The following is a 21437-nucleotide window of genomic DNA, read 5'->3' on the forward strand; positions in this document are numbered from 1 at the left end:
CCCACTGGTAGATCTCACTGGCCTGAGCCGGCATCAGCTGCATGACAGACTGCAATGGCGCACGGATGCTGTCCATTGAGTGTTAGCGTCAGACACATGGCATCATCCGACAGACATAACAGCAGATATTAGAGGTCTTCAAATCTATGTCGTTCTGGCAGCGGCTGTTCCGGTAGTTGATGGGCAGAGCTGCCCTTCTCAAAATGGTGGTGCTGCCCCACCCGTTATACAATTTTACCAACATACCCAGACGGTTTTTCAACAACTTGGATGCAGCATTAAGAACATTTGTGGGGGAGGGGGGTGGAGGGTTTGAAGGCAGAGTACATTTGCACTTGGCACCTTGCAGAGGGACTTCAGTGGGGGCGGGATCCGACTGCCCCACTTTCAGTTAAACTATTTGGAGGGCCAGTTGCAGTTGGCTGGCTTGTGGATGAAGCAACATTTGTCTCGATGCTTTCTCAGCCATCGACTGAGCAGAATTTCCCAAAGGAGGTTTTCTCTCCCTCAGTTGGGTACGACTGTTGCGTATGGCATGGACGATGATTGGACTCCCCCCCCCCCCCCCCTACTCCCTTAATATCCCAATTGTGCCCATTGCAGGAAAAGGGCAGGACCTTATAACCAATATCAGGAAGTATTGGGAGGGCAACGGAATAGTCTCACTGGGTGAAGGGGAACAGATGGACTTTGCAACATTGATGCAAAGCTCTGGCATACATAAGGAACAAGTTACTTACCTGTAACTATTGTTCTCCAGCATCGGTCGTTCTCAATGCCCACCAGGAACTCTGGCCGTCTGGCTTCTATGTTCCTCACAAGGCTCCGATGCATCAGAAATTGACCATTCTCCAGCATGTGGTCTGGATTCACATGCTCATGAATATTCCCAGTCGTCAGGCTGGGAATCCTCAGTAAAAGAAAAACAGTTTCACTTTCAAACTGCATTTCTCCTTTAAACCAATCACTGTCTTCTGGGTCATGCTGCCCCCATCGAATGACCGTCCTCTCCCCAAGCTCCTCCTCTGGCAGCCCTCTTCAGATTTGGTAAGCATGTAAAGTGGCAGTGTGACCAAGAAGAGCCGGAGAGGGGACAGAGGGAGGGTTAGGATGTGAATCCATACAGGCAAGTAATTTGTTCCTTATCCAGCATGGGGTCTGCATGGATTCACACCCTCATTTTTAACGAATACATAGCAGTACAACAATACACAACCACAGGAGGTGGCAAGGCTCAACAGAAGCAATCAACTCTTACCTCTGGAACAGACTCAACTCAAGCGAACAGGTTGCGTAGCCATGCTTGTCCGGCTTTGGACTCCTCGCTGGCATCCCTGTTGACGCAGTAGAATCTCGTGAAGGCGTGTGTAAACCGCCAAGTAGCCACCCTGCAGATATCCAGCAGAGGCACACCAGACAGGAACGCCCTCGTCGCAGCGATCACTCTGATGGAGTGGCCTCTTGGACGGCCGGGCAGCGGTCGGTTTGCCAACCGATGACGGTGCATGATGCAACCGGAGAGCCACATTGAGATGCAAGGCATTCCCATGGTTCACAGGACTAAAGTTCACTAACAGTTGAGAAGTCTTCAGATAACTCTTTGTGCGCATCATGTAAAACTTCAGGGCATGAGCAACGTCCAGCGAGTGCAAGGCCCTTGCAGCCGGTGACGAAGGCTTCGGGGGAAAAAAAACAGATACACCAAAGGCTCGTTGAGGTGGGATTGCTACGGGACCTTCTGCATAAAAGAGGGGTGCGTCTGCAGCACCCCCCTCTATTCGTGGAAAGTCAAGAATGGCGGTTTGCAGGACAGGGCCTGGATTTCACCCACTGACCTGGCAGAGGTGATGGCCACAAGGAAAGCTGTTTTCCACAAGAGGAACGAGAGGGGCCAGATCCATAGGCTCGAATGGGGCCCCTCCATGAGCCTTGTCAGCACCACGTTGAGTTCCCACACTGGAGCAGGAGCCTTCACCAATTGGGAAAAATCGAAAAAGTCCTTTGAGGAACTACTTGACAAGTCAATGAGACCAAAGTGAAGATCTTCCTGGAGATCTGGTGTAGCAGGAGATAGCCGCCAGATGAACCTTGATAGAAGCATATGCCAGACCAGCATTGGCCAAGGAGAACAAGGGAGTACTTGCGGGACAGTGACCCTCAGCTGGGTAATCATCTGCAACCAGCACCACGTAGCAAAACCCTTTGACTTGTGACTGTAGCACTTCAAAGTCGATGATGCCCTGGCAAGGATCTCTGCAGTGTGCAGGCAACTCGTATCCACCAGACTCTAGGGCTAAAGGAGCCAAGCCTTCAGGTTCAGCGACCCGGAGTCGTGATGCAGGATTGCACCTCCTTCTCTGGTGAGAAGTTCTGGAACTACTGGCAGCCTGACCGGGGGTGATGCCGACAGACTGAGAAGGTCCAAATACCAAATCTGCCTCGGCCATGCTGGGGCGATAAGTATCCTGCATTGGCACTGTTTGAGTGCGTTGATGAGTCGTAGCAGGAAAGGCAGCAAAGGAAACATGTACAGAAGCAGGCCTTCCCACAGGAAGGAGACAGCACCCCAAATGCTCCTTGGTTGGTGGAATCTCATGGCAAACCTCTGGCATTTGGAGTTATTCGCCGTCGCAAACAGATTGATCTGGGGCCTGCCCCATGCGGCCCACCTGGTCCTGCTTAAGTTCCCGCTACTGACAGGAGTGCAACTCCCTGCTGAGGGAGTCTGAGATGGTGTTCCGGACTCCCGCAAGGTGAAGAGGAACATCGCTTGACTGACGGCCCAGTGCCACAAGTCCTGTGCTTCCTTGGAGAGTACTGGGGATTGAGTGCCCCCTCTCCCCCCCACCCCTCCCGTTTCCTGATGTAGAACATTGTGGTGGTGTCGTCTGAAAATCCCAAAGACGGAAGGAACAACTTGAGGGCTCAGAACACTGCTCGTAGCTCCAGGATGTTGATATGAAGGTCCTTCTCCTCCAGCAGCCACAGGACTCTGACGTGCAGACATTCGGTGTGGGCTCCCCAGCCTTCCAGGGCTGTGGTGACCATCTCGTGGTATGGAGGGTTTTGAAACCCTGTGCACTAGGTGGTGTTGGAGAGGACGCCGCAACACCTTATCCCCAACGGAACTAGAGTAGGATCTTGTCCGCAAATCTTCCAGACACCTGTATCCAGCGAGCACCCAGGAACTACTGAAATGGTCTCATCTGCAACCTGCAAAGCTGGATGAGGTAGATGCAGGACGACATGGCGAGCAACTACTTGGTCCGCACCGTAGCAGTCTTCAAGAGCCACTGCACCTTCCCTTGAATGGCCGCTGCCCTCTACTCCAAGGGAGATACCAGGCAGGACACCATATTGCGTCTGGCTCCTAGGAACAGCGCATTCTGCTATGGTGTCAAGCAAGATTTTGGATAGTTGATGGAGAAACCTAGGTTCGGCAGCAGCTGGACGTTCGCCTCCGTAACGGCCAATTCTCGCGAGCGGGCCTGGATGAGCCAGTCCAGGTACGGGTATACATGTATCCCCCATAGACGCAGATGGGCCACCACTGGTGCCAGTCCTTTCATGAACACTCTCGGGGCCGATTTCAAGCTGAAAGTTAGACCCTTGAACTAGTAGTGCTGTCCCTGCACTACGAAGCATAGAAACCTCTGGTGCTTCCTGTGAAAGGGGACGTGGATGTGGGTGTCCTCCAGGTCCAGCGACTTCAAGAAGACCCCTTTTTCCAGTTGGCCAAGCATGTGTTGAAATGTGAACACCCTGACATTGTGACTTGAGGTACTTGTTCAGATGTCGTATGTCTAGAATGGGCTTCCAGCCCCGTGTCTTTCAGACCAAAACTTATTTGGAATAGACTCCCGAGCCCCGGAGTCATTGGGGAACCAGCTCTGCCCCTTTTCGCAGCATGGCCCGTACCTCCTTCAAGAGCTGAGGGATGTGCTGCTCTTGACGGGCCACCGGAGGGATCCACGGACACCTGTGCTGAAACTCCAGGGTATGTCCTTGGGTGAGAGTGTCAAGCATCCATCTGTCTGATCTTTTTCCACTCGCTGATGAACCTAGTCAGCCGGCCTACCACTGGGTTGCACAGGTTGGGGCCCCGACGTCCTAGTTGGTTAAGGCTTGCTTTGCCGCCGTCCTTCCCTGCGCCAACAGCGATGCTGTCCTCTGCCACCGTAGGGAATGGCCTCTGTATGCTTCCCGAGTCATGGATCTGGAAGGCTGACGGTACAACGAGGAGAAAACTTTGGATGATCTGCTCGACTTTCCTCTGGAGGAGCAAAAAGAAGAGCAGTGCTGCTGGAGAGTGCCCAGGGAACAGGCTGTCTCCGTATCTGCCTTGAGGGCCTGTAGGGACTAGTAGAAGACCTTCCCAAAATGGTTCTCTCTGTCGAAAGGCATGTCCAACACCTTTGTGTGGACCTTCTGGCAGAAATTTGTGGCCTTCATCCAGCCCTGGGGATGAAGGCAGACACTGTTCACCCATCTGCTGGAACCCTGTGTCGGCAATGTCCAGCGCCACTGTGATGGCATGATCCGACGCTACCGTCCTCTTCCGGGAAGAGAGCGATTGCTTCCATCTTCTTGTCAAGGAGGAACTCCAAAATCGGGCCGAGCTTTACCACAGCTCCCTGTCGTACCTGGCCAGGATCACCAGTCCGTTGGCCGTCTTGATGGTGGACGCCGCAGTGTAAATCACCTTCCTTCCCATGGCATCCATCTTCTTCCCCTCACTGTCAGGAGAGACTGAAGACGACCAGGATGGGTTAGCCGACCGTTCCCTCGTGGCTGCTGAAACCACTGAATCTGGCGATTGTTGCGACCTTAGGCACTGGTGCGGATTCCGCCACCGATACTTCCCCAGCCTATACGGTTTGGCCGGAGCCGTGCAAAGGTTCAAGAGGGCCAGGCCCTCCTCCCACACATCGTCCAGAAGATGACCGACTAGGGACCGACTAGGATGTGGAGGCTGAAACACGGGAATCGGATGACACTTCCTTCTCCTCCGTCCTGGTCAGAGATTGCAAAGGAGGCCTGATGGCCTTCTGGAAACTTCGATCTTCACCCTTGAGGGGCGCTGAAGTTCACGACAACGGACCCCTACTGTCGGCAAATGGAGGAGAGAGCACACAAGCTCTTTCGGAACAAAAATAGAGCCTTTTTCCATCGACAACACGAAAAAACGTAGAAATAGTTCGCACAGCAAACTCGAGGACTCCCAACACTGAAGCGTGCAGTAAAAAAAAAATCTGAAGATGGCTGCCAGAGGAGGGGCTTAGGGAGAGGACCGTATGACCCAGGACAGTTATTGGTTTAAAGGAGAACTAAATTTTGTAAGTGAAACCGTTTTTCTTTTACTGAGGATTCCCAGCCTTACGACGGGGAATATGCACGAGCATGTGAATCCATGCCAGACCACATGCTGGAGAAGAACAAGTTACTTACCAACTGGTAACGTTCTTTCGACTGGATGTTCCTCCAACATACTCAACATCTTTGACATGTAATGTCCACCGCTGTGCTGCTTCGGAAATTTTTCGGCAGAGGGCGTCCTGCGTCGGGCCGATGTCCCCCGAAGGCCTCCGTCGAGGGTGACGTCATTGTATGTTCTAAGTAGCACGCACGGCGCCCGTAGCCTCAGTTCATGTTTTTCCCCTCCAAAACGTGTGACATAACCGCACACAGTGCCTCCTTGACTGCACATAACCTTGTGGGAACACATGCTGCAATAGCATAGGAAATTCTTGAGAGGGGCAGGTTGGGAGGGCGATGAGGAATACGTTGGAGGAACATCCAGTCAAAAGAACGTTACCAGTTGGTAAGTAACTTGTTCTTCGAATGGATTGTGTCCTCCAACGTATTCCACATCTTTGACAGACTCCCAAAGCAGTATCAGTGATTGGGTAGATCTAAACTCTTCTCCCTCTTCCAATCAGATGGCAGAATAAAGCACTGCTTTACCAAAGGCCAGATCTTGACCATGGAAAGTATTCAGGGAGTAATGCTTGACAAAGGTGTGGATGGAAGACCACGTTGCAGCCTCACAAATGTTCCTAACAGGAACTCCCCGTTGCAGGGCTGTGGATGTAGCCACGTCACTGGTGGAGTGAGCTTGCAAACCCTCAGGAGGGTCCTTGCCAGTCAATCTAACATTCAGCAATAGTGAGGATAATCCACCTGGATACAGTCTGTTTGGTAACAGCCAGGTAAAATCAGTGTCCAGCGTCCCCCACAAAATGTTGGTCCACTCGGACCCTGGACATCCTAGAAATATAAAAGCTCAAAGCTCTCCTAGGGTCCAACCTATGGAGTCTCTACTCTTCCTTACCAGGATGAGGAGCAGGATAGAAAGCAGGAAGTACAACCTTCTGGCTCAAATGAAAATCAGACACTACCTTAGGTAGGAAGGCCAGCGGTGTAGAAGAAGACGACATTATCAAAGTAGATAACACGAGGCGCTCCGAGTTCTCGAAGCAAACACGTTTGGGGGGGAAAAAATGGAACTGAGGCTACGGGCGCTGTGCGTGCTACTTATAACATCCAAGGACGTCATCCTCGCCGAGGGACATCGGCCCGACACAGGACGCCCTCTGCCGAAAAATTTCCAAAGCAGCACTGCTGTGGACATTAAATGTCAGAGATGTGGAATACGTTGGAGGACACAATCCATTTGAATTGTCAATTTCTGATGCATTATAGCCTGATGAGGAACATAGAAGTCAGATGGCCAGAGTTCCTGCTGGGCATTCAGAAGGAGCAGGTGTTGGAGACCATGTACGATGTGGCAGAGGGGGGCCATGCGGTTTCCAGATTATACAAACTGCTCTTGAATATGTTCAGTGCTTAAATCCACATCCATCTTGTGCTGGTTCAAACTATTCAGTGATGCGGAATGGTAAAAGGGTCTCCAGAAATTTCAGATTCAAACTTTCACAGCACAGACCCTATGTGACACCTCATAGGATCAAGGTTTGGGGGTACAGGGGAACTGAACCGCCCTAGATTCACACAACATCGCTGATTTTCTTCATATGTTCTGGTCCGGCCTGATTATTGGAAGATTCTGGCAGGCGGTAGCAGTTAGGATGGCAAGGGAAGGGAATATCAATGCATCCTTGGCCCCCAGAGGCATGTTTGCTGGGCCTATAGTCTAGGAGAAGAAACACATGACATCTCACCCTGATGAAAGACCTCATCTGCGTACTGGCTAAGCAGAGAATTGCGATGGCTCGGAAGTCGGCCAAGGGACCCACAATTGTCTCTTCCTCAATGGGCCTCTTTAGAGTGATCTCTTGAAGTAAGACCGACGGGTCAGGTCTAGTCTACAAATTCCTGTAACTCTTTCCAACAGTCACTATAGCTCAGGCTCCAATTTTAGGCTTTCCATCGTCTTCCTCTTATTGTACATGGTTGGAGCTTTTGGTAAACTTTCAGGTTTCTCCCTTTTTGGGAACTCTTAATATACCCTGTCTGTCTACTTTTATTTCAATTGACACTTATTACATGCTGTGCCGCATCATTTTTTTATTAAGTGGCTTATCCACTTCTCTTTAAGTAGCTTTCCTTGACTTCGTTCTGGGATGTCTTTCTCCTCCGAGTTTATGTCTCACTCATCATTTTTCTTGAATATTTCCCTCTGTTGTCTCAATGACTTGGGTTGCTCTTCCTTTCTCACACTTACCCTTTCAACTCAGTATTACAAGTCTTCATGTGTCATGCCCACCACTCCAGCATATCCAGATAACAGTTTTCCTCAGGATAATGCTTGCGGAGCTCAGCACACTGGTTCCTTGGTCAGCTCTCTCGATCGTCCGTTCACTTAAGTTGCTCGCTCGCCCCTGCTTCGGCGGGATTCTTGGCTGCTGCTTTCACTGTGCTGGTGTCGCTCTCCGCTCTGCTGGTCTCAGCGTCATTGTAGGGGCGCCTGGCCCACCACAGTCATGCATGTTAGGAAAGATTCCTCTTCACTGGACCTTTCCTTCCATTTCTTCCCAAACATTTTGCTTTTATTTTTGTATCCAACCATTCTTTTTACAGTGCAGTGAAGCCTTAAGCTTCAGTGAAACCAACTTCACACTGGCTTTTGTTCATCTGTTATGAGGAAATTGACAAGTCCTTCAGGCTATCAGTACTGGGAAACATTTTTTCTCTTAGTCTAGTTATTTTGTTACTACTTTTAATAACTCACTTGTGGTAACATTTTATCATTGTACAATACATCTTACAATTCAGTACAATGGGGCACACTGTTTTATGCAAGACGAACACTCAAAGGATTTTTGGTTACTCTAGGTGTGCTAAATGGACAAGCTGGTGGCAGCAATACATCAACATTTTGTTTAAGCCTTACCGCTTTTGGCTACTAACTGTGGCTAGTGGTCAAACATGGCCATGCCGCAAGGTTTTTTTGCTTGTCCTTTGGCCAGCTTGTCTTTTAGCCTTCCTCCTGGCCTGAGGCGCCAGGAAAAATCATGTATGAACTTCCAGTGCCAAGAAAAGCAGAAGCTTTTGGCAGCCTACTGGAGGGCTGTGTGTGTTCGCTGCTAGGAAGTGGGCTGGGACTGCCTGGTCCCAATCCACATACTGGTGCCAGCGTGTCTGGGAGGGAAGAATGAATGAGTTCTGCCACCAGTGGTCCCGATTGGACCACTGCTGGGGTGTGTTGTGTGGGGGGCAGATCTGTCATTGACTAGTGGGAGATGCTGCTCTTAACTTGCTTTTTGGATAAGAGGAACCTTGCACCCACTCTAGAGATCCTGGAAGAAACTGAAGGAGACAAAAATCCTGTCCAGCTACAAGACTTGCAAGGAGACCATGGACATATCAGAAGGAGGCTTGGTGCAAACTTCTGCTGCTGCTCTGGTAGAGCCCTTTCCTGTGGAAGATCTCCATGTTTACACGTATAGGGGTGCCCCTGTTGGCAGCTGTGGTGGGGGTCAACAATGCTTAAACAAGGTTTATATAGTCCACGCTGCGAGTCGAATGAATCATCATTGGATTAGAAATTATTTTCACAAATAGTGTGCATCATATCATCACATAATAGTATCCCAAACTTGCATAGAACACAATCATGTACATTCTCAAACGGGAATGTTTTCATAATCAAAGCATTTAGAAGAAAAATGTAGTTGATCAGTACAAGCAATTGTGGAAGATCTCCAGCAGTCCTGTGAAAGAGCTGCGGCCCTTGGAGTGGACGGAATATCCGTTCTCAGAGTCCTACAAAGAGCAGCATTCGGAAGTGCGCCAGGACCACCGTGTGGCTGACCAGCTCTGAATTGGGGCTACTGTGCTGCAGACATCACTGTTCCAAGTGGAGGCCTGAAACTTGGAGGATCATCAGCAACAAGACTTACCTCCGCAAAATTATGTGTTCCTAGCATCAAGGAGACCCGAGATAGGAGGGAAAGTCTGACCGCGGCATGTGAATTCTTCGCGTAGCCGTGCATCGGTGGATGTCGTCCGAAACTGCTTACCTGCGTCCATTCCTGTCCCGAGAGGGGCGCTACATTGAGTTCTGCTGCATTCTACAACTGGGAAACCCTGCACCAGGATTAGATCCCGACCGGAGAGCTGCTCGAACCTGCAACCCCTGGGAATCAAGGGCTGAGGCTGACGGCAGGAAAGTCCACCTCAGACCTCCAACCAACCTGCCAAGTCCTGCGAAGACCGAGTACACAGGAGGCGAGTTGTAGCAATACTTGCCTGACCCCTAAACTCACTTTAATAAGTTTTATAACTTATTTAAACATTTTTTTTGCTTTGCCGTTGCTTGTGCATACAAGCACGCCAAAAGTTGGGAATACGTTTGTTAGCTAGTTTAACTCGTTCCCTGACACTTGGAACGGTTCACTGGACCCCAGAGACCCCCACCTTCATTTTTTCCAGCTTCACAAAACTGCATGGAACGTTGCTGAACCTTTGGTCACAAGGCCCCACACATTTTAGGGGTGGACGTCTGAAGTTAGGATTGAATCTGTGTACCTTCCTTTTCAGGGGTATGATATGTATTTGCCCTACTCCAGTAATTGTATATATCCATTGCATCTAATGTTTAGTATTGAGTGATCAGATTACCAGTTAGTAATTATTTTTCACTGTGTTATTTGGCCATAAGTAAAGAAGTACTTTTATACTGGTTTGTCCAAGTGTGTTCCTGAACTACTTCACTGTGTGCTCATTGTGGACCCCTTACAAGCTCACCACATATTGAGACTTAGCCTAGACTACATGCCTTGCTACCTTGAACTCGTTTGGCTACAGCTCAGAGAGTTGTCCCTGTCACAATATAGGTTGGCCTTCTATACATCTGTCCACTAAGCCAGAGTATAGAAAATCAATCCCAACAACGCGACAACTTCAGATGCCACTTTCTCGTCCACTCGGACAACGGCTTCCTCACTGTCTGCCTCTCCAGCGTCTCAGATGGGGCTGCTCTGCTTCAGGGAGTGCTGCCGTTTCCACTGCCTTGCCTGGCGCCACCTATCTCTCCAAGGCGTTGGACGCAAGAGATCTTCTCCTGCATACCATTCCCTCTCCTCCTATTCGGGCTTCCTCATCCTACTTTCATAGTGACTTGTACTTAAAGTGGCACAGCGAGTAGAGCGCTCGCTTTGACATCCGTGCAGAGCTTGCTAACGCAGGTTGGAATCCCGGCAGGGCCAAACTCAGCCTTTCATCCTTCCGAGGTCAATAAATTAGCACCACACACCGTGGGTAATAATAAGCAGCGCTCAGATACCCGAGGGTTTGTAGCGCTATATAATTGCCAAATTATTATTATTAAAGGAGTATGCCCTTTGTCCCTCTTCTGGCTTGAGCCAACATTGTCTGCATCAGAATAGAAGCAATACAAGGCAGTCCTATATATGCAGAAAGAGTGGCTTCCAAAGGGATTTCCCCGTGGGAATGGGAGTCATTGTCCCCTCAGAGGCAGTCACTCCCAGTGAGGTCCCACTTACCCAGCCCCCTATGGAGGGTTTTGCATAGCGGGCTCGCCTTGGGAGAAGGCACAAATACTCTAGATTCATCAAACAACCCACCAGAGGCCATGTTGGAGGTTAAAGCATTTAACAAGTAAACCACAAAGGAAAGGCCACCACTCATGCACACATTTACAAGGCTCTTCAATGCCATTATATTTAAAGCTTGATCTATGGTGGTTTGAAGGCTACAATGAGGCAAAAGAAAACAGATCTGTATCAAGAGCTGGCACCTAACCAGTAGCCTAGAAGCAACAAATGTTCCAACCCTACCAACAACTCTACGGGTAGTTTAGTCTTTCATTCTAGAGCATGAAAACATGCATCAATTGCAAACGTGTTGACCGACTTACGACAATAGCAGTGTATTTAAAAATAGAAAAATGCACCATGCGATTCTCTTGCCTTACCTGCTCCTCAAAGGAGATAACACGAGGTTGAATCTTTTCCAATGTAAAATGATAGATGTCTTTGGCGGTGCCGTCAGGCAAAGTGGGAAGGTGCGAACAGAAGTCTGTCAGTAACTGGCGAGAGATCACAAGACTGACATTCTCATTGACCACTGTAAGAGAAATCAAAGGGTGGGTGTGGCACATAAGAGGGGTGCAGATTAATTAGATAACAGTTTTCAATGAGAAGAAAAATGGAAGGTGAGCAGCTGCAGGACAAGAAGAGGCAACCGGTTCTAACAGTTATTCGAACACAGTAGCCTTAACAATCCCGAGAAAGAGAGCAGCTTATGCAGTATCATCCAAGCATGAAGTCATGGATTTCCCACTATATAAAAAGAGCACACAACTCATCTTCCCTCTTTATAGAGGGTGTGCAAAATGTAGATTAGAAAATTCAGATTAGATTTAACACATTTGTTTAAGAAAGTCATCATTCTATTAAAGACAGGCAAAAGATTATGCTTCTCTTATCTTTACTCAACTCGAGCAGCATTTCAACTCGAGCAGCATTGCAATAACATCAGTAGAACAATAAAGTGAAAAAAACGACATGTTCCATGTAAAACAGTCTTTAGTAGTTCTCTTGTCATTGGTCTTCAAAATAAACATGTGATCATATTCCTCCAATAGTCACGCAACACCTCCATAAATCTGTCCACCATCTTAATATCCTCCTCTTTCTTTCGCTGATCATCCATTTTATGTCCCAACCGGTTTACGCGGAACTTCTCGCGTGACGCACATGTTCCTGTCTGTTATCTCCCATCAAACCTGCAATTAAAGAACATTTTAGGTTCCTGGTCACCTGGGGTTGGTAATCGTGTTGCATGACAAAATACATCACATAATTGCATCATAATCATGACATATTATATATTAGAATGGGTGGGATAATCCTTCGCCTCCGTGTCTTTAATAGAATTATGACTTTCTTAAAGAAATGTGTTGAAAATCTGAATTCTATGTCAAGTCCCAGAGGCTCAGATTATGCTTTTTTGAAGATTACTTACCAACAACGCTGTTACTTTATCAAATGGTTTAAAGTAGAAAATGTTGACTCTGGAATCATTTGTCCAATCTGCTGCCTTCAATATATGCTCCTCTCGCTGAGTGGGCACCACTGTGTGAAATGTCAATGCCATCTTGGCTCATCACATCTCATCCATCTTGCTAAAGTGGCTGGCGCTACGGACCCAAAAGTCTCCTCAGCGCATTGAGCAACTGAGATTCCCCTACGGGATGTTCCTCCTCAGCTTTATTTATATACGCCTTTATGCACCCCACTGAACGCAAGTTAGGTTGTCTAGTGAATGAGGCATAATCTATTGTGCTCAGATTCGTTTTAGTTTGTCTAGAAAGTCACTCCTGTGGGTGTAAATGTCTTCCCATCAACCCATAATGCTCTTACGTCAGATACACGTTTGCATGACAGTAAGCATAATAGCATTGTCACCTTAGCTGATAACGATGAACTATCCAGGAAAGTTATCTGGCCATGTTGTGAACAACTTTAATATTCTGTCTACATCCCATAATTGGTCGTACCCGGGGGCGGGATGCGGGGGGTCTCCTCAGTCTGATACCTTTCAGTAATCTGCATATCAAGGTGTGTTCCCCTACTGCTCGCCCTTCTAACTGAATGTGTCCCACGATATTGCAGGTCTAGCAGTATTGATGGTCCTGTATGCTTTGCGCTGCCATTTGCGCAAAAGAAATTGCTACATGTACTCCATCTGTTCTAGCTGAATTAACTCTCTCCATACACCAGCTATGCCACTTTGACCATGCAGACCTGTATGCCTTTCTGGTCCCTGGTGCCCAGGATTTTTCAATGGTGTGCTCAGCCTCGTTCGATAGTACTGGCTCCCTTGATATCGCCTACGCAATGAGGTTGAGGCTGCCTGACTCCACTAGAGGATGGTTGTTCTCTGTCGGGGATCGAATGATCGATCCGATCGTCACTAGTGCGATCGGGTTGTCGTATGACAATTCCAGCAGATCTTGGACCCATGCTTGTCCCCTCCATGCAGGTGTCACAAATATTATAGATACTGGTCTCCTCGCCTGTGTCAGAGTTCTCATATTCATTGATAACGGCGGGAAGGCATTCTATTTCCAAGCCCAAAACTTGCAGAAAAGCATCCATCGCCTCTCCTTCGGGGTCTGGTATCCAGCTGAAAAACCAAGGAATCGGTCTGCTCAGCCACGATGCAAATAGGTCCCTCTGAAATGGTCCCCATCTTGCCCACAGTGAACACTGTCTCATCCAGCTTCCAATCGCTGGCATGCCTTAAGAACCCAGAGTTCCAATCTGCTACTTGGTTCAGACTGCCCAGCAGGTACTCTGCCGTCACCGAAATCCTCCTCTGTAGGCATAAGTGCCAGAACTCCTTTGCTAGATCCGCTAGCATCTTGGATCTCGTTCCTCCTAACCTGTAATATATATCAATATCACTGTGGACACGTTGTCAATCTTGAGGAGAATGCAATATTGTCCCTTCTCCTGTGTCCAGCATTTTACTGCAACAGAGCCTGCTAGAAGCTCCAGGCAGTTGATCTGGATATCCAGTTCTTCCCTGACCATCTCCCTCCGGTCTTCAAATTTCCACACCAGGCTCCCTAGCCCCATCTGCTGGCATCAGACTATTATAAAGGTCCAGGGAGGAGCCAAATATTGCTCTCCCGTTCCATGCCTCCATATGCTGTAGCCACCAATGCATTACTTTGACCTCTTGAAATAAAAGGTACTTTCAGTTTTTAAGAGGCCCCCTCCTGAGATGTTGTATCTTTAATCTCTGGAGGGCTCTGTAATGGAGTGGGCCTGGTAAGATCGCTTGTATGGATGATGCTATTTGTCCCACTAATCTGGCTATTTACCAAATCGATAACCTTTCCCTTGATAGAGCACTCTTGATCTCCTTATGTCGTTTACCTTGTGAACCGGTAGACTCAGGGTACCCCAAGGGGTGTTTACCAAGAATTCCAAAAGTTCCATCCGACTGATCTAGAATCAGTACCAACTTCTCCCAGAAAACCCAGACGGTCTAGCAGATCCAGGGTGTTCACCTGTTGCTTCGTCTGTCTTGACTGGTTTCATCAACTTTGTGAAACATCATGATGCTAGTCTGAAGGTTAGACATGTGAATTCCCACATCTGTCCCTTCCATGTGAATCTTAGATATTTCCTCTGTTCTGTAGCTATCAGAACTGTCAGGTAAGCAGCTCAGATCTATTCTTACCAACCAATCGTTTTAATAAGTCCCTCAGGAGGTGAATACCCTCCATCTTGAAGTGCCTGTACAATATGAAGCTGTTCAGTTCTCTTAGATTTATAACTGTTCTCAGGCTTGCGCTTTCCCTTGACCAAAAACATATTGCTCACAAAGCTGTCGGACTGTTCTGAAACTTCTTTCTTTACGAAGGACTTATTTCTGTGTCTAGCAGTTCTTTACCTGCTGCGCTCTGCACCAACACGTTTGGCCATCTTGCCTGAAGTGGGTTGGAATGGAAATCTATCTGAAACCCTTGAACTGTATTCATAACCCAGATGTCCGACGATAAAGCGTGCCAGTGTTCTACGCATTGCGCCAGTCTACCTCCTACTGCGGGCACTCTATTGTACAGGTTCTCTATCATTGGTCTCACTTGCGTTCAGCTGTTGCTGGCGTTCTGGTTGCCTCCAGCCTCTTCCCCCTCCATCTTCTCTTGGATGGGAAGAACGGGTTGGGTCTTCCGTCATCCTGCCTCGAGGGACTTTGTCGTTAAAGGAGCTGTGAAGAATATACCGGCTGGCTTAGTGGCCCCTTGCTCTGCCAGCCCGTACAAAAATGTGTTTCCCCAAACACCCTTTTTAGGGATGCTTGCGCCTTGTCAATGGCCATGTATGAGTTCGCAAATTTTGTAAGCTCCTTTATGAAGCAGTCACTAAAGAGCTTTCTTTCGCTGCTGCCGCCACTTCTGATGTTGCGAGTTCACTTGGTTTGAGGTCAATTTTTACCAGAACCGAATTGCGTCTGTTAGAAGCGCACGGTTTGCGTTCCCTAAAAGACATACTGCTCTCTGTGCCCATCCTGACAGTATCATTTGCAGTATCTTGGTGAGGGGGGTCCCCCCACATCTAAAATCTTGTCCTGGCATGACCGGCAGGACCCATCTAACCCCTTTTTTATTTGCTCATAAAGTTCAATGTTCTCATCTAGTTCAGGTGTTTTGACAATCTCTGACAGGTGTGGTCTTGGGCATTCTGCCTTAAGTTTGTTTCTATCCTCTTTCGATAAAGGTGTCCTCAGTCTCCTCTTCAAATATGCAGCTATCATTGCCGGTGGTTCCCACTCCACTGAGTGTGTGTGTGTGTGTGTGTGTGTGTGTGTGTCCTGTTCCAGGTTGGCAACAACCTCTTCTAATTTGGTCGTTTTCCTTTTCTTAGAAGTTCCCTCTTCCCCAGATGAAGATATCACTTCCACTGAGGATTTTTCTTGCCAATCATCATCCTCTTCTGAGCTCTCCGAGAACGTGTCATGCCATCTATGCACTCTCCGCTTAGACTTCACTACTTTTTTTAGTTTTCTTCTGTGGCGTGCCCGCGGGGTGGGTCTTGGTATGTTTAACCTTATGGGCTCTTTCTGCCCCCTCTCTGTCCCATGTCCCTTTGCTCTCCTGAGCTCTTGCATGCCTTGTGAGAATTTTAACCAATCCTCCATAATGGCCATCTGGTGAGGATCTCCCATACTGGCCCCCAGAGTCTTCTGTATAACCTGTCCCATATCGGCATAGCTCCTTTTTTGGCTCGCCTACATCCTACATTCTTTGGTGGAGCTGGACATTGTAAATTAATAGTATTTGCCACAGGTATGAGAATGTATATGACAATGCATTACTTACCGTAAAAGCATTTCTGATGGTTGTATCTGCTTAGATTCACATGCTGTGCATAGGTCCAACATCCAGTGGTCACTGCGGAGTATTGCATTTTGTTTTTCGTAGTCGAAAAGGGGACGTCGACAAGGCGTGTCTGTAACACTATCCCTATAGTGACGTGCGTTGTACCCACAATCCCTCACGCGACGAGGTCCCTCCGTTTGTATTTTTTCTGCCCTGAGGGAGCCTTCTATACGTGAGTGAGTACAGAAAAGAGAGAGATGTAGAAAGATGTCTATGTTCCTTCCATCCGAGCAGGGAGGAAGGGTGGGCGCATGTGAATCTAAGCAGATACAACCATCAGAAATGCTTTTACGGTAAGTAATGCATGTCTTCTGATGTTTGTTAATCTGCTTAGAATCACATGCTGGGCATAGACTAGCGAGCAGTACCCGGAGTTGGCGGTGGGTTATGAGAAGGAACAGTAGAGAAAAGATGTCTTAATACTACCTGTCCCACCTGGGAGTCAGATCTAGAGTGTGCGTCTAGACAGTAGTGTTTTGTAAAGGTGTGCACAGAACTCCAGGTAGCCGCTTTGGAGATGGACTCAATGGGAACATTTGCAATGAATGCTATGGATGCCCCAGTGCTTCGAGTAGAATGTGCTCTTGGCTTGAAGGGTACTTCTCTCTTAGCAAGAGTGTAACAGAGAGTGATGCATTGAACAATCCATTTAGATATAGTGGATTTTGAGACTGCATCTCCTTCTCTTCCTGCTGCCACCAAGACAAAGAACTGATTAGTCTTTCTTAGTGGCCTGGTTCTTTCCATGTAGAACGTGACAGCTCTGCATACATCCAGTGTATGCAGACTTTTGTCTCCCAAGTTGGAAGGGTTCTGAAAGAACGTTGGTAGTTCTATTGACTGGTTTACATGGAATTTCGAGATGAATTTCGGTGCAAACCTTGGATGTGTGCGTAGAACCACCTTATCTTTGTGAACTGTTACGAAGGGGTCTAGAACAGAAAGAGCCTGTAGTTCACTTACTCTCCTAATGGAGGCGATAGCTATTAGGAAAGCAGTCTTAAGAGTGAGGTCCTTAAGAGTTGCCTTGTGCATGGGTTCAAATGGCGAGCCCATGAGTCTGGAAAGTACCACATTTAAGTCCCATCCGGGAGCTGGGTTAGCTATCGGAGGGTGTACTCTCTTTACCCCCTCCATGAAGGCCTTGATAACTGGGATCTTCCACCACGACACTAAGTTTGGAAGTGGGGTATGCAGAAAGTGCCGCCAGGTGAACTTTAATGGATTTGAACACTAGACCTGAATCTAATAAATGGGTCAAGTACAGAACAGTATGTGTGGGAGAGCAGTCAACCGGGTTGATGCTCTTTCCTCTACACCAGATGACAAATCTTTTCCACTTGCTAGAATAGCAGTGGCGAGTAGTAGGTTTTCTGGCTTCCCTGAGGATGTCCATACATCTATGCAGGAGTTGTAGATGTCCAAATTCTATGATCTCAGGAGCCAGGCGGCTAAGTTCATGGTCTGAGGGCATGGATGCAGTGTCTTGCCCTTGTCCTGTGACAGCATGTTGTACGGGCATAGAAGTTTCACTGGGGTAGATGAGGACATCTCCATCAAGTAAGCGAACCATGGCTGCCGGGGCCACTAGTATCATGGTAACTTGTTCCTGGTGCATCTTGTGCACAACTTTGTTGAGAAGGGGAGTCGGGGGCGAAAGGCGTAAACAAATTTCCCTGACCATTGAATCGACAGACCGTTCCCCTTGGACTGGTTCGGGGAGTACCTGGAGGCGTAACTTTGGCATTGTGAGTTCTCCAGAGTTGCGAACAGGTCTATTTCGGGGAATCCCCATTGCGTGAAGACGTCTAAGACGATGTCTTCGTGCAATCGCCATTCGTACTCTTCGGGCAGGGGGAAGTCTCTGCTGAGTTTGTCTGCTAGCAGATTGAGTTCCCCTGGTACGTGTTGTGACAGTAGGAACATGTTGTGTCTGAGAGCCCACTTCCATATATTCTGGGACAGCTTGGACAGTCCTGGAGAGTGGGTGCCCCCCGCTTGTTGATGTAGTACATGGCTGTGGTGCTGTCTGTAAGGACCATCACTGTATTCCCTTGTAGGTGTTCTTGTAAGGCTTTTAGTGCTTTGAACACCGCCAGTAGCCCCAGTAGGTTTATGTGCTTGGATGCTACGCTCGGAGTCCACACTCCGTGAGCAGTCTGATGGGATAGGTGAGCCCCCCATCCTGTGAGGGATGCGTCCGTGGTTAGAGTGGCCTCCACCGCGGGTGTGGCAAAGGGTTTCCCTATTATCAGGTTTTCCTTTGTCCACCACCGTAGCGAGAGAACCAAGGCCTGCGAGACCACCACTAGATCGTCCCATTGTCTGCTGGCCTGACACCACTGGCTGTTGAGCCACTCTTGCATTAGGCGCAGGCGCGCGTGAGGTACCAAATAAATACACAACGCCATCATTCCTAGCAAGCGCATTGCTTTGCGCACCGTCACCTCTCTACCTGCCACATATTGGGGGATCTGAAACAGCATGTTTTGGACCCTCTTGTTGGAGGGGAAGGCGAGGCCGTCCTTTGTTCGAATTAGAGCCCCTAGGAATTGTTTGACTTGGCTGGGGTCTAAGCTGGACTTCTGCTCGTTGATGGAGAAGCCCAGTTGGAACAAAAGGTCTACAGTCTTTTGGGTGTTTGAGAAGCATGTCTCGTAAGAATCCCCTGTTATGAGCCAGTCGTCGAGGTAAGGGTATACTGGGATGGATAATCTGCGCAGATGGGCCGCTGCCACTGCCAGTACTTTCGTGAATACCCTTGGTGCAGATGCTATGCCGAAGGGTAGCACTCTGAACTGGTAGTGTTTGCCCTCTATCATGAACCTGAGGTATTTTCTGTGCACTGGCAACATTAAAATATGAAAGTATGCATCTTTTATGTCCAGTGTTGTCAGGTAATCTCCCTGTGATAGCAGTGGGATCACTTCCTGTAAGGTCACCATACAAAACATTTGGGGTTTGACAAACTTGTTCGCTGGGCGCAGATCTAATACAGGGCGCATGGTTAGATCCTTTTTGGGTACAAAGAAGTACACTGAATAAATACCTTCCGTTACCTGAGATAGAGGCACGACCTCTATGGCTCCTTTTTCCAGCAGTTGGTCCACTTCTTGGAGAAGGATGGCGAGGTGTTCTGGTGTCATGCGGCGTCCCCTCGGGGTCTGTATGTTGGGGAACTGTTGAACTCTATACAGTAGCCGCGGGCTACGGTGCAAAGTACCCAGCTGTCTGATGTTATTCCCTCCCATGCTGGAAGAAAGGATGTTAACCGGTCCCCGACCGGCGTTGCATGGGAGGGGACGCGAATCTTCGAGTCACTTGGTGGTGTTGGTTGCTTGGGAGCCTCTGGGGATGGAACCCCAGCCTCTCCCTTTGCCACGGCGTTGACCCCTCCGATTGTACTGGCCACTATTACCTTGGTAGTTGCTGGCAGAATACTGTTGGTTTTGTTGCTGGCGTTGTCCACGAAAAAAGCGCTTATTACCAAATCCCCGCCTGTTAGGGGGTTTTGAAATTTGGTCTAAGGTCTTTATTGTGTCAAATTCTTTCTTTGCGTTCTCCAGCGCGTCATCCACTGCTCTCCCAAAGAGGTTGGACTCCTCTATGGGCTTATTAATAAGGGACGCTTGTGTTTCTGCCTTAAATCTGGAATTGCGAAGCCAGACGTGACGCTTCAGAAAAATTCCTTGTACCAAAGTGCGGCCAGCCGTCTCTGCTGCATCGAGGGTATTCTTGACGATGCTTTGGTTGACCAGAGAGTCCTCGTTAACTGTAGCCAGCAAACGAGTCCTTAGGGGTTCGGGAACTTCTTCAATGTCCTGTTTGAGCTTTGCCCATTGCGCATCAGCGTAGCTTGCCAATAGTGTATTATTGGCAATTCTGGTAGAGAATGCTGCAGAGGTGGCGATTCTCTTGGCTAGGGCATACAGCTTCTTCCCCTCTTTATCTGGGGGTGCCTCGCTGGTAGATAGTGGGACTCCTGCCCTTTTCCTGGTGTTGGTCACGACCAGGGAGTCCGGGATTGAGTGACCCCTAATATATAATGGGTCCGATTGAGAGGGAGAGAACAGTTTCTCAATCCTCGGGTTGACCCCTCTCACCAATGCAGGAGTGGAAAGAGAAGGGGTAATGCGTCTCTTAACTGAGGGGAGGATGGGGATAAATTGGCTAGTGGGGGGTTTTTCCTTGATAATCCTCTCCACAAAAATCGGTGTCTGGGGTGACCTCCCCAGTTTCAATTTCAAAATGTGCTGCCTTCTTCAGCAGTGCATTGAAGGTGGGTTGATCATCAACAGGCGAAGGGTTCCTGACTGGTGTAGTTTCAGTAGACCTGATGACTATACTGCTACTGCCTGTGTCTGTCGACCTAGCTGGTGACTGCCAGGGATTTGGGTCGCCCTCGCCTGTGTCCTCCTGGAATCCCTCCTCACCTAGGTTATTGTCCTCGTGGAAACCTTCCTCTTCTTGTTGTTCTTCAACATAGGTGAACTCATCTTCCTCCTGGAAGAAGGTGTCTTCCTCAGTGAGATTGTAAGAGTATATGTCCTCCTGTATGGGGTTATAAAACTTCTGGTATTTATCCCTTGGACTCTCCAGGGGTGCCTCCCTTTGTCTCTTGGGTGCCCTGTCTTCTGGGATGGACATGAACCCGTCTAGTTTATCCATACAGGTCTGGAACCTTTCAAAGGTCCACTGAGGTCAGCCAGGACGGTCTGGGAATGAAAAAGGAGTTTCTTCCTCCTGTAGATGTCTGGTTCTGTCCCATAACGTCGAAGAAAGTGAGCCTTCGCCTTCCGAGTAGCCTTCTCGCTGGCTAGGGCCTTCCTTCGGCGTCGGGAACTGGCCTGATCTGTTTTCCGGCGCTTTCGGCATATCTTTGTCCTTGTGCGCGGTTTTCGGCGTCTCACTCGCCGTACGTCTCTGGCCATCCTTAGATGCTAGGCGCGCGAGGCTTTCGGCTATCATTATCTCTTCCCAGGGATCGGTCGCCGTCGCGCTATGTAACGTCGAGCCTTTGCTCGTCGAGTCCTTGCTTGTCGAGTCCTTGCTGGCA

The 21437-nt window shown here is 48.7% G+C and overlaps 1 protein-coding gene across 2 annotated transcripts in view; it reads right to left on the minus strand.

Annotated features, from left to right (window-relative positions):
- COPS4 (COP9 signalosome subunit 4) overlaps nt 1-21437 on the minus strand; it is a 785196-nt gene that overhangs the window by 526562 nt on the left and 237197 nt on the right. For both annotated transcript variants that reach the window (XM_069626120.1, XM_069626121.1), the window contains exon 3: nt 11399-11550. In XM_069626120.1, the coding sequence (XP_069482221.1) occupies nt 11399-11550 (152 nt within the window). The remainder of the gene's footprint in view (nt 1-11398; nt 11551-21437) is intronic.

Source organism: Ambystoma mexicanum, chromosome 6p (genome assembly GCF_040938575.1).
Source record: "Ambystoma mexicanum isolate Mex_15411 chromosome 6p, UKY_AmexF1_1, whole genome shotgun sequence".
NCBI classification, from domain to species: Eukaryota; Metazoa; Chordata; class Amphibia; order Caudata; family Ambystomatidae; genus Ambystoma; species Ambystoma mexicanum.